This window comes from Sorex araneus, chromosome 2 (genome assembly GCF_027595985.1).
Source record: "Sorex araneus isolate mSorAra2 chromosome 2, mSorAra2.pri, whole genome shotgun sequence".
Classification (NCBI taxonomy): domain Eukaryota; kingdom Metazoa; phylum Chordata; class Mammalia; order Eulipotyphla; family Soricidae; genus Sorex; species Sorex araneus.
This window is the reverse complement of record NC_073303.1, coordinates 132,711,990-132,725,880: the sequence shown is the minus strand read 5'-3', so window position 1 is coordinate 132,725,880 and position 13,891 is coordinate 132,711,990. Positions and strand designations below refer to the sequence as shown.

The 13,891-nt window shown below is 43.0% G+C and overlaps 1 protein-coding gene across 1 annotated transcript in view; it reads right to left on the bottom strand.

Moving 5' to 3' along the window:
* Positions 1-13,891, bottom strand: part of OSBPL11 (oxysterol binding protein like 11) — a 76,686-nt gene that overhangs the window by 36,896 nt on the left and 25,899 nt on the right. Inside the window, exons 3-5 of the mRNA XM_055128858.1 lie at positions 7,082-7,257; positions 5,913-5,992; positions 2,689-2,865 (exon numbers count right to left, since the gene is read on the bottom strand). Of these exons, the coding sequence (XP_054984833.1) occupies positions 2,689-2,865; positions 5,913-5,992; positions 7,082-7,257 (433 nt within the window). The remainder of the gene's footprint in view (positions 1-2,688; positions 2,866-5,912; positions 5,993-7,081; positions 7,258-13,891) is intronic.

Sequence of the window (13,891 nt, the reverse complement as noted above, 5' to 3'; positions counted from 1 at the left end):
TGGCTCTCAAAGGTTATCTGCAAATTAGCTGTTAAAAGTGAAGAGGTCTACGTGGCCGAGTGAAAACACTCCAGTAGGGCGCTTGCCTTGCAAGCTACCGAGCCGGGTTCGATCCCTGACACCCCACATGGTCCTCCAGCCACCCCACGCACAAGTGATCCATGAGCAGAGCCAGAAATAAGACCTGAGCACTGTCAGGTGTGCCCCCACCTCCCAAAAGAATAAAGATTTCAAAGATGTAATATTCTTGAATAGGAAAACTAAAATCTAATTATAGCAATGATGAATTTGGTGACAGCACTTCCCAAAGTAAGCAAAGGACTATATACTTAGAAAGAAACACAAAACTAATTTTTTAAGCTGTTTTAATGATAGTTCCTGATACTATAAAAATCAATTATTTGGGGCTGTGGAGACATTTCAAATGGTTGAAGCACATGCCTGGTATGTGGAGGGCTGAGCCTGACTCCTGGCACAGTGCTCAAGCCCCAGAGAGCGTGGCCTTCCTGTAGCAGAAGTCCTACATAGCAGTAACTGCTGAGCTGAGGATGGGGCTCTCGGGCACAGAAGGCTGGGCCACGTACCATCAGGAGAGGTTTCAGCAACCTCGGACAGTTTCAGGGTCTCCTACCCCAGCCACTGCCCCAATCAAAACAAAACCCAAACTTTAGACCAGTTCCTTAAAAACAGAAGCTTCAATAAGGCTTTCTTGGGGGTGAGGGTGCACAGAAAGACAGCTAACGGGGCTAAGGCACCCACCTTGGATGCAGTTAATTCCTATTAGATCCCTGGCACCACCCAGAGTGATCCTGAAGCACAGAGCTCATACGATGGTCTCTTATGCCTAGTGGGTGTGACACCCGCCAAACTCAAAAACAAAAACAAAACAATAGTTAGCAGGGGAGAGAGATGGGGCAGTGCAGCATGTGCCCACAGCATGATGCTCTGGGCTAGGCACCATGAACAGTAAGGCAGTAAGACCTTAAAACTTGGAAGGCATCTGACGTGCTTAAAATAAGATTTTAAGCCAGAGACACTGCCCTACAGAACAGTCACCGTGCTCTAGGAGGCCCTGGGTTTGGTCCCAGCAACACGAAACACGATTCAAGTTATTATTATCACCTACATTTTGTGTATCTCTCTTACTAGACTGGTCACTTTGACTATTCCTAAGACACATAATACAGTAAAACCCCCTTGCTGGCAGTTTTTCCTTCTGTGATCATAGCTATACACAATTTGAAAATAATACATGTGTACAATGCTGATCAATGCCAAAGCACTAGAGAGAAAATGCACTGGCCATACCTTAGGAACGAGGTTAGAGAACTCTGAACTGGGCCAAAGATCTATAAACAAAAAGGAACTGTTTCAAGAAATCCTCAAGTGGATGCATGCACTGCTTGCATGCAGCCAACCAGGGTTCGATACCCAACATCCCTATGGTTCCCTGTACCATATCTAACATCAATCAATTCTAACAACTTCCTGGATCTTCTTCCCCGCCATATAAATCACCCAGTGTGTTTCCTCCAGGGGACACATTTCAGGTTTTCTAAATGAAATCTGCATCCTGAATTGCAATTCCTCAATCTCTAACAAACCAGCTTTGCCTTTTTAACTGCTCCTGAACTTTTAGGATGACAGGTTAATAAGATATTTTATGTGACAGAAAAGAAACTATAATCATGTAAATTTTATTACAGCATATTGTTATAATTATATCTTGTTAATATTAATCTCTTGCTATACCTAATTTATCAATTCAACTTTAGAGCTAAGTATGTATACCCAAAAAAAGGGTGGTGCTGGAGAAATAAGAGCTCAGCAGAAGGGCTGCTTTGCCCATGCCTGACCCAGCTCCAGTCCCCGGCACCCAAATGATGCCCTGAGTCCTTCCAGGAGTGATCCCTGAGCATAGACCCAGCACAGCCTGGGAATTGCTGGGTGTGGCTCAAAAAAAAGAAGAAAAAAAGGAAAAAAAATGTATGTATAGGGTTCAGTGTTATTCAAAGTTTTTGTCATCCCCTTGAATGTCTGAAATCATACCCTTCATTCTAGTTAAGGAGGGACACCAAGATAGGACCAGCAACGAAGAACACGCTACATAAAAAAGGAGAATATTGAGATTACTTACACACATACACAACTGTATATTTGTTTCTTTTTTTCTTATAGAGTCACTTGTTTGGCCACACAGTCATCCCTCTCGTCAATGATCCCCCTGTCCCATTTTTCTATACTATTTTTCTGTGGTGCTGGGAATCAAACCGAAGGCCTCATACCCAGGGTTTCTGGGAAAGGGTAGTGCACCATGTACATGCCTAAGCTCCGAGATGAAACTGAGGGTTCCATGCATCATCAGGAATCTTCAAGCCCTCAGAGTATCTCAGCAGGGGCCAGAGCGATAGATAGCACAGGGAGTAGGGCGTTTGCCTTGAACACAGCCAACCCAGGTCCAATCCTGGGCATCCCATATGGTCCCATGAGCAATGCTCAGAGTGATTCCTGAGTGCAAAGCCAGGAGTAACCCCTGTGCATCGCTGGGTGTGACCCAAAAAGAAAAAAAAAAAGTTATCTCAAATGAGATTGAAAATACCGCAGGAGATATGAACAAGATTTTTTAAAATTTCGTGACCACACCAAGCAGGTATTTTGTGCATTTTAACAACATTTATTTATACTCACTTCTCTGACTTCCACAAGATGGTCTGGAGGCAAATGCGTTCTTTTGCTCACTGATTGTAGTTTGGAATGTCCAACATTAAAAAAAGAAATGGCATTTTGACTTGGTCGCCTCTGGGACAGAGGAGAATCGCCACTAGATGCAAGGGAGAAGCTCCGTGACTTCAGAGGAGGGTTATTCTATTGGACAAACAGACAGAGCGACTTACCCCTTCGAGAAACTCAGCTCCCTAGCCAAAATTTATCATACATTTGAGGCTTGTACATGAACAGTTTTTTTAAAAATTAATTAACCACTGGACTGGGTCCAAAAATGTTCCCAAAGACAAAAATGTAAGAAATTAAAATTTTAGCATTTCACACATGTCATATTAAACTGGCAATTTACATGAAAAATTCTAGGTCTGTGCTGTCAAGAAATACTTATTCACATCTTTAAAATATTAAAACAAAAAGAAATTTCTAATTTCAGAATTTGAAACACCACGACAGTAGAAATACGTAATTAGTATAATAAATTTTCTAACATTTTTACAGCTATTAGTTTCTGACTATTACAGTAACTAGACTATTATAAATAACTAGCACTACCTGTATGAATAAGACCTTGTGTGTTGGATTTCCTGAAGACTAGAATGAAGGCCTAAATCAAAATCTATTTCCCAATTTGCCTATAGGGAAAAACATAAGGAAGATTTTTATTTTAAGCTAGGCTATCACTTTGGGATGGCATTCCTTAACTACATTCCCATATATTAGTTTTCAGTCATCTCTAACCTCAGAGCTCAGCTATAAAGCCATCCTTGAACCATAAAAAATAAAAGCACTGCAAAACAAAACCATACAGATGACCATGAAAATAGGTTCAATACTACTAGTCACAACAGAAATGAAATAAAAACCAGAATATCATACTTGACTCCTATTAGGATGTCTATGATTTAAAAGAAAGAAAAAAAAAGTACAAATATGGAAAGGAAAATGAAGAAATTTGAATCATGCGTAGTTTCACAGTTCTTAAAAAAAAATTTCACAGAGAACTAATTATCATGTGAGTCCACAGCTGTACTTCTACAGGCTCGGCTCTGCAGAGGTGAAACCTCTTTGCCTATAGGACTGACCCTCAGGGGAGTGGGGTGGCAGGAGGCCTAGGACCTCAGTGGGTGAAAGGGGCTCTCTGGTGATGGGTACTGTTGGAATGACATACGCATGCAAAGTATAATTAACAGTTCTCAGATCCCAAAGCCTCATTAAGTGTTGTAAAAAAACAAAATAAAACTGAAGTCTTGTGTTCATACAAAAATTTGAACATGAACATAATAGCCACTAAATGAAAACCACCCAATGTCCATCAAGCGATGGATGGATAAAATAGTGTGCCCGAGTAACAGAGTATCATTTGGCCACAAAAAGAAAATACAAGAAACAACACGACTGTGGGAATGCTGACGGGTCCAGCTTTCTTGGAAAACAATATGGACATCGAGCTCCCATTCGCCCCAGCAATACCACTCCTGGGAACATACAGGGGGCCAAAAACACACAGCAGAAACGCCATCTGCACTCCTATGCTCACTGCAGCACTATTCACCATAGTCAGAACCTGGAAACAACCCAAGTGCCCAAGAACAGACTACAGATAAAGAAACTATGGCACATCTACATAGTGGAATACTATATAGCTGATAGGTAAAATGAGGTCATAAAACTTGCCTATAAGTGGAAAGACATGGACAGTATCATGCTGAGTGAAATGAGTCAGAAGGAGAGGGACAAACATAGAATGACTGCATTCATTTCTGGTATATATATTTAAAAAAATAGTATGAGACTAATATCCAAGGCCAGGAAAAACAGGGGCCAGGAGGACTGGTCAACAGTTGAAAGTTTGCCACAAGTGTATGTGGGGGGGGGCAGGCTGGGGGAAGATTGGCAGTTAGGATAAAGAAGGGAACAGTATGACAATAATAGAAATGATCGCGCTGGACAAGAACTGAGTGTTGAAAGTAGGTAAAGGAACATACATGATAACTTTTCAGTATCTATTGCAAACCATATGCCCAAAAGGAGGGAGAGAGAGAGAGAGGGAGAGAGAGAGAGGGGGAGAGCGAGAGAGAGAGAGAGAGAGAGAGAGAGAGAGAGAAGTGCCTGCCACAGAGCAGAGAGAGAAGTGGGGGGGGGGGGCCGGAGGTTGGAACCTGGGGTCACTGGTGCTTGTAAATGCACACTGGTAAAGGGACAGGTGTTGGAACACTGTGTGACTGAAACCCAACCACAAACAGCTTTGTAAATGTGTATCTTACAGTGATTCAATAAAAAAATTAAGGGACTAGAGCAATAGCACAGTGGGTAGGGCGTTTGCCTTGCATGCGGCCGACCCGGGTTCGATTCCCAGTATCCTACATGGTCCCCTGAGCACCGCCAGGATTGATCCCTGAGTGCAAAGCCAGGAGAAGCCCCTGAGCATCGCCAGGTGTGACCCAAAAAGAAAAAAGAAAAATCAATAAAATTTTAAAAAGAAAAAGAAAAGAAACAACATGATGAACCCTGAGAACATTCTGTTTAGTCTAAGAAGCCAGACATGGACAGACAGTGTTGCGGAGAGCGCTTGCCGTGCATGCTGCTGAACTCAAGTTCAATCTGGGCCCAGAGAGACTTTTGAGCACCACCAGCAGTGAGCCCTGAGTACAGAGTCAATAGTCAAGTCTGAGCACCCCTGAAAAAACCCACAATGAATGACTCCATTTAGGTGGAAAGCCCAGAGTAAATAAACCTACAGGAAGAGGAAACAGATTCGTGTTTGCCCTGAACCTGGGAAGGAAAAAATACATGGAGATGATTTGGGGGGGTGAGAAAAAAGTGTCTGAAATTAGATCACTGCAATGGTTGCCCAATCTTGTAAATACATGAAGAAACAAGAAATTGTACAGTTTAGAATGGTAAATATTATGATCTGTGCATAAAATTGTAAAAGATAATTTTTAACATTCTCTGCCCATTTGGTATGTTAATATAAGAGCCCATGCACATGGGGCTGGAGAGAGCACAGCGGAGAGGGCATTTGCCTCTTATGTGGCCAACTAAGTTCAACCGCCAGCGTCTCATAGGGTCCCCCTACCACCACCAGGAGTAATTCCTGAGTGCAGAGTCAGGAGTAAGCCCTGAGCATCACCGGGTGTGACCCAAAAACAAAGAACAAACACCAAAATGACAACAAATCCACGTACCTTCCCAATAGCCTCAGTGTGGTGCTGCGTGCATAGCTGAAGTCTGCTTACCCAGTGCTGTCGCTCTTTAGCATCTGTGGCTGATAAAAACAATTCTAAAGGTTATTTCTTTCTGATATTTGTTTTTGGGATACAGTAAGTTACCGATAGCACTGTATAACCAATCACTGACAATCAGAGATCAGTCGCTTTGTTTAAAGGAAAAGGCCTGTATGGAAGGTTAAGGGAGGCCAGAGACAGGCCTGAGGCAAAGCCAGCTGCGGCTGCTCAGAGTCGGATTAAGTCTCACAGCAGGGGGACAGAACTCTAGAATGCCTGAAGTTTCTTATATAAACCTATCACATCTGAAGAATATGATGTGTCCCCAATACTGCTGGGGACTAGTGCTCAACTAGCACTACTACTATTTACACATCCATTTATTAAGTAAAAACACACAAACTCCTGCACAAATCAAATTTATCTAAACACAAGTTAAACTTAATTTTAATAAACATTTAAATTAGGGGCTGGAGCGATAGTACAACAGGTAGGGCGTTTGCCTTGCACGTGGCTGACCCGGGTTTGTTCCTGGCATCCCATACGGTCCTCCAAGCACTGCCAGGAGTCATTCCTGAGTGCATAGCCAGGAGTAGCCCCTGAGCATTGATGGGTATGACCCCCAAAGCAAAAAAAACAAAAAAAACCTCAATTATGTAAATTAGTCACTGAAGACCACAAAGGAACCATGCATACAGACCAAAAAGGGGCAAAACACAAATCCATGACATTTTTTTTAAAGATACCATTTTAAAGAAGTCTGCATTTTAGACTAGTAATCCATCTACACATTTTTTAAAAGGGGGCCTATATATATGTTTTGGAGGGGGCGCTGGTGTTTGAATTCAGTGCTCAACTATGTGAAGCATGCGTGCTCTAGCACACAGCTATAGCCCTTGCTGGAGGAGCTAATCTTAGAACAGATTTATTCATTCATTATGCGACTTGGGAAAAAGTTATGTACTGAAAGGTTTTATAAATTCTAAAGCATTCACAGAATTAAGAATATTGCATCCAAACATCAAAGATAGCAGTTTCAATTTCCAAAATCCAAATGAAAGAAAGAGAGTATGTCAACTTCTCAAGGGAAGAAGGAAGTCCCATTATTAATTCTCGAGTCTCAGCCGTACCTCTGAGTTTGTACTGTTCCCCACTGGCAGCGTTCACAGTAAAGGTGTGGGAGTCCTCGTCACTGGGAGATATCACGGCTCCTGCAAGCTGCAAAGTGCCCCTGGGCTTCTGATTTCTAGACTGTTCGTTCACAAAGTACTCCAATAGCCCCGCTTCATTATTTAAAACAAAAAACCTGTAATGATTTTTAAAAAGAAAAGTCATAATTCTTAAGCATTTCCCCCAGCAAATGAAAGCTAACCAAATTTCCAATGACAGATTTATGCACTTTGGAGTTTCTGCTATGAAAAATTAAAATTCAGAAGCATTAAATAAATATCTGGAATTTCTTAGCAGTAAAGGTTATTGAACAATTGGGTGACTTTAATTAAAGACATAAACCTTCAGCTGAGGGAGAGGCATCTGATAGGGAAGAAACTTGTCTAGTCTAGACAAGGCCAAAAGGAAACAGAGTATCCCGGCAGAGGAAGATTTCATCCGGAATTCTATTACAGGGATAGCTAAACTGCCCAAAGACAATGGTCATGAGAATGTTTATTTAAAATTCATTGGCAGCAAACCAAAAGTGATTATGAATATGAAGCTAACTAAATGCTAGATAAAAAGTGAATCTAAGATTTAATCAGTGAAATAGACAGTAAGTATGTCAGGGTAGAAAGATTTTGTAGTAAGATCATTAAATAGGTCACAATGAAAAGATTACTTGTCCTGTTTAAAAATGAAAAGACTGCAACTGGAGATGCAGAAAGGTAAGAAACTTAAAACGAAATGATGAAATACAAATACGCTTTGGAAAAGAACTTGAGGTTCTGATTTGGCTGTAGATCAACTTAGGAAAAAATACTAATTTAAGCAATACAAGAAATCTTTTTTCTTTTTCTTTTTTTTTTTTTTTTTTTTTGCTTTTTGGGTCATACCCAGCAATGCTCAGGGGTTACTCCAGGCTTTACACTCAGGAATTACTCCTGGCAGTGCTTGGGGGACCTTATGGGATGCCGGGGATCAAACCCTGGTTGGCCGCATGCAAGGAAAACGCCCTACCCACTGGACCAAAGAAATCTTTTTTCTTTAAAAAAAAAAAAAAAAATCAGGCAGTCTCGGGCCGGGGCGATACCGGCTCGCGTTCTGCCGAGATTCGACCCGGGTGGCCATGCTTTGGCACGGCCGCTTTGCTACTGAACAACCAAGATCCAGAGCCAGCTACACTACTTCTGGTCCCAGCGAGTGCTTGCAGCCATGTCTCCAGACTATGAACTAAGCCTTTGCCCTATGCTGCCCCAGGAAGGGAAATGATGCAATTTCCAACATAAATCTCCCTGGGCTTAATTACTAAAATACAGAAATCCTAAACTTCATATCTCTTCATTCTTATCAATGGAAAACTAATTATCAAATGCTTCCTTGTTAGTAGGGCTGTATTTTTGGGGGGTAAACTCCAACAAGTTTTGTGTTGAAACTCTAACAACAATAGTGAGTTTTGTGTTTAAATATGGAATGTAATCAAGGTAAAGATAAAGAGAAAATGAAGTGAAATTTATCAATTATGCAAGTGGGGGTGGGGGGGCGGGGGTGGGAGGTATACTGGGGTTTTTTTGGTGGTGGAATATGGATACTGGTGAAAGGACGGGTGTTTGAGCATTGTATAACTGAGACATAAGCCTGAGAACTTCGTAACTTTCCACATGGTGATTCAATAAAATAAATTTAAAAAAAAAAATCAGAAGTTCTGGGGCCAGAGCAATAGTACAGTATGTAGGGTGCTTGCCTTGCATGAGACTGACCCTGGTTCATTCCCTGGAACTCATTATGGTCGACCAAGCTCCGCCAGGAGTGAGCCCTGAGCACAGAGCCAGAAGTAAACCTTGAGCACCACCACGTATGGCACAAAAAACTAAACCAAAAAAAAATCTAAAAGTTCTTATTTCCAAGAAATTGGGCTGGAGTGATGATAGCACAGCGGGTAGGGAGACCTGGGTTCGATTCCTCCGCCCCTCTTGGAGCCTAGCAAACTACTGAGAGTATCTCACCTGCAAGGCAGATATACCCCGTGGTGTATTTGATATGCCAAAAACAGTAACAACAAGTCTCACAATGGAGATGTTATTGGTGCCCACTTGAGCAAATCGATGAGCAACGAACAACAGTGACAGTGACAGTGGGAGCAGGGCTGCATTCCACGTTTGTGTGCTTTCTCAAACAAAACCAGGCAGTCTAAGTCAGTCCAAAGGCCTAGAAGGCCAAAGCCCAAAGTCCAGTCCAATGTCCATAGTTTCAGCAACAAGGCAACAATATTGACCACATTAAACTTGGAGAATGAAATCAGATTTTTTTGGTTTTTTGTTTGTTTGTTTGTTTTTGGGTGACACCTGGAGACACTCAGGGGTTACTCCTGGCTCTGCACTCAGGAATTACTCCTGGTGGTGCTTGGGGGACCATATGGGATGCTGGGAATCGGACCTGGGTCGGCCGCGTGCAAGGCAGACGCCCTACCCGCTGTGCTATGGCTCCAGCCCCTTGAAATCAGATTTTCATTTCAGGAAGACAAAAAGAACAAACAACACGAGAAGCACAAGAATTTGAAACGGCCTGAGAAGAAAAATAGACTATTGTTCTTTTCCTTCTTTTTTCTTTTTTAGCATTCTTCTGATTTCCAAATTTATGCTCACACACTGATAAAAATACATCTGGTTCGACTGTAGTCCTGATGTGTCCCCACATAAGTAGGTAGCCCCACAGTGACGGGGTTAGAAGGCAGGTCCAGAGGGAGCCTCACAAGTGGGATTCCCCATGGAAGACCCCAGAGCCCCGCACCTCCCGTCTCCAGAGAAAGCCGGAACAAGCTTTCATCCCAGAAAGGGCCCTAGCAGCTATGTGTAGACCCTGAGAAATGATTTTCTTTTGTTATACGCTACCCAATGTGTTTTACTGTTACAGCAGCACAGACAGCTGAAGATCATTGATCTACACACAGGAAACTCATCAAATAAACAGAAAGGTCCTTTAGGGAAGAGAACTCTTCTCAGCACTGAAGACAGTCACAGGGCTGATGCACCTGCTCTGCGTGCTGGAGGCCCAGGTGAGTCCCAGTCACATCATCATGTGGCCCCAAACTCATGACAACAACAATAACTCTAAAACCCATTCTAAAACACAAGTTACAAACAAGTTAAAAAAACACAAGTTAAAACTACAAGTTACAAACAATAAATGGGCAAATTATGTTAATATAGCATGTGAAGTTCAATAAAGTTGTTCATTACAAAAATGAAAAACGAAAAAAGAGAGAAATATCTTCTGACTGCTCTGTTCTGATGGGCTGGGGAGTGGGAGGGCTGGCCCGTGAGGCTCAGGGCTTACTCCCGGCTCTGCACTCAGGGATCTCCCGCAAGCACCCCCCAACTACACTATTGCTCTGGGCCCTCTTCATACAATTCCTCTGGCTAGTTTGGGGGCCTCATCCAGCAGTGACCAGGCTCACTCCTCGCTCTGGGCTCAGGCCTGGCTCCTGGAGTGCTGGGGGCGGGTGGGGCTGAACTGGGTTGGCCTCCTGCGAGGTGAGCACTCAGCCTACTGTACCATCAACTCACATCAAAGAAAAACGACTGCTTTCATCTCTTAAATATGTCAATTCAAAGAAATTTTAGAGTACAGTAGGAATCTCACATTTGTTGTGAATATGCTTTATGTACTCAAAAACTGAATAATAAGACACGGCACTCTCGCTGCCTGCAGGCAGTGCTCTCGGGCTGCTTCCCCCACTCTGGACGGCCGATGGCAAGGGGTGGACAAAGGAGGAAATAGGGCCAGGCTGGGTGGTGACCAATTGCCATTTATCCCAATCTTGTCTTTATTCTCCTGGATTCTCCTCCATCCTCCTCTCCTTACCTCACCCTTACATCCTTAGTTATATCCCCAATCTGAGGGGTTGGGGTAGCAACTTCACACAGGTGTTGTCAGACAATCAACAGATGTAAAGCCCTTCCCTCCGGGGAAGCGTCTCCTAGGACAAATTCTCATCCAGCAAGATGACCCGCCTAAGGGGAAATACCCTCTAGGGGTGCGTTTCACCTTTCCTTAGTCCAAAAACCATTTAAACATTCATCTTAATTTTACTTCTTAATAATATTAGCCATTTTGTGAGGACACAGTAAGAGACACATTAAGCTTGTAGGGTGGCTCTCCTGGGGACATCTCACTATAGATCTCAGACTACAGTGCTCAGGCCAGATGAGCCCTTCCTAATTCTAGCAGGGTCCTAATCCAGTTGTTACTCTATGGATCATGACAGACTTGTCCATGACTGTGCTCATAACTTATAGTTAAGTATTATGGCACTTGGCCTGGCCTGTTTCGATGCCAGGGTAGCTCACAGCTTGCCCTGGGTCCATCCAGTCCCTTGTCAGGACCTTGCTTTTTGGGTGATAGGAACTAAGGGCAACTGAGGCTTAACATATGTCGACAAAACACATGCCCAGGAGTGAATATTATTCGGAGTCAATTAACTCCCAAGTTACAAAAGCATAGCATTAACTGTCTTTCTGTGTCTATACAAAAAGGACATTGCTCTAAAGTAACTATGCAAAGGACATTAGGAGAAAAGCAATATTTCACTTACAAATACAAATCCAGTATCCTAGAAGAATCTGACTTTATAAGTCAACAGACTCTGATTAGGGGATAAAGGTGACAGACTTGGGGGAGCAGAGAAGAGTTTACAGATAAACAGAGAGCAATGGGAGTGCCTGGATGGGTGTAACCCAATAAAACTAAGATCCCTACTGCAAGGAAGAAAGACATACCATTGTTAAACCTAAAATGTTTAGAGCCATATTCCAATAAACACAGAGGAATGGGAATGTCTCGGGAGCACTGTGATGGGTGTAGCCCAATACACCAAAACCCCCAGCGGCCAGGGAGAGAGGACAAACCAATGTATAAGCATAAAATGTTTAGAGCTCTATTCCAACAATGTTTCTCATTCCAAAATCACTGCCACAAACTTGACAACAAAGAAGGCACCACCTAGATACACAGTAATGATGACAAGGGACTGGCAAGATGGCAATGAGTCACATGCACCGTCTCTCTCATGCATGGACACAGTGGCGATGATGCAGTCATTTGGGCTACACTTCATTATACATGGATTAATCCCAAAGTTCTTGCCTCTTTCCTTTTACAGAGAAATATTTTTTAAAGATGTGTAGGCTGTGGATTGTGAGACAATCCACACAGTGAGGACAAAACAAAGCTCTTGTGCCCAGAAGGGTACCAGATGCCTGACAGGGCAATTATTTAGCAAGTTGGTCTAACCAAGAAACTGAAGAAACAAAATAGGGAAATGGAAGATTTAGCAGAAAATTTATGCACAGAAATTTCACCTAAGTGGTTAAAAAAATTAAATAACTCTTTTTTTTTTTTGCTTTTTTGGGTCACACCTGGCGATGCACAGGGGTTACTCCTGGCTCTGCACTCAGGAATTACCCCTGGCCATGCTCAGGGGACCATATGGGATGCTGGGATTTGAACCCGGGTCGGTCGCGTGCAAGGCAAATGCCCTACCCGCTGTGCTATCTCTCCAGCCCCTAAATAACTTCTTTTAAATAAAAATAATTTGAAAAGAAAAATAAAGTAATTATCTAATTTTTGCAATCCAAAATAAGAAGGCAATCTTTGGAAGAGGCCACAACTTTATTTCACAAAGTGAAGTATCATCAAAAGCAAATTAAACTTGAAGTATATTCTGATGGGAAGTACATCAGTGAGAAAAATGACTTGTGGAAACTGTGGCTGCCAAGGAGCTTCGAAGTCACAGGCAGGGCAGGGCTCAAGCTGGAAGTGGAAGCAAGGAAGTTCGGGAGAGTGTCTTACTACTGAATACTTAACTAGGGCAGTATAATCCGGAGAAGAAGTTCGAGTGTACACACACACACACACATACACACACACACAGTTTCTCCAAGAAAACTGCAGCACTCAGGCATGGCACCAGGTGTGCAAGAAACTGAGTGACTAAATCTTCGTGCTTCACCAGGATTTTGGCTGCTCTATTTCTATTTATCATTCAGTCTTAAGGCCCAGGCTAAGAGAATCCTTCTTGTCTCAGCTTTTATATACAATTTTGACCTCTCCTATCACCTCCAACTTACCACATGCCACTCCCATTTAATTTCCCTGGTGGAACTTAAAACATAACCCAAACTCTTTTAGACAATCACATTTACATGAATCACGAATCACGAAATCCCGTTAATCACCGATTCTCGGGCAGGCTCAGTAACATCTCATTACGTCCTTTCCCTGGGATCTTAGAAGTCTATCTCAACTCGGCCCTCCTAAAGATGTTGCACTGGGGGCTCTTCAGGGTCAGGGGAATGAGATCCAGCTTATTACTGGATTTAGCATATGAATACACCATGGGAAGCTTGCAAGGCTGTCCCATATGGGCAGGAAACTCTCAGAAGATTGCCAGTTTCTCCCAGAGGGAGAAGTAGGCTACAAACCTTCTGGGAGCTTGCTTTTAAGTCTCTCTGGATGTTGGCCGTTGAAGGGATTACACACACCTGAGTTCCTCTGCCGGTACCTTCATGCATGAGGCCTGTCCGAACGTGTGGAGAGGGGCCTCAAGCATGGCTGTAGCTAGGTTCTGGTGGTCTCTGGCCGCTGGGAGCTCTGCTCGGGGTGGGGAGGGAAGCTGGAGCCCATCCCCTCTGAGGAGCCCCAGGGAAGACAGCCAGGCGTGCATCATTTACATGAATGCTTCTAAAATGTACTAAGACCATTTAAAAATATTATGCACCATTTTACAG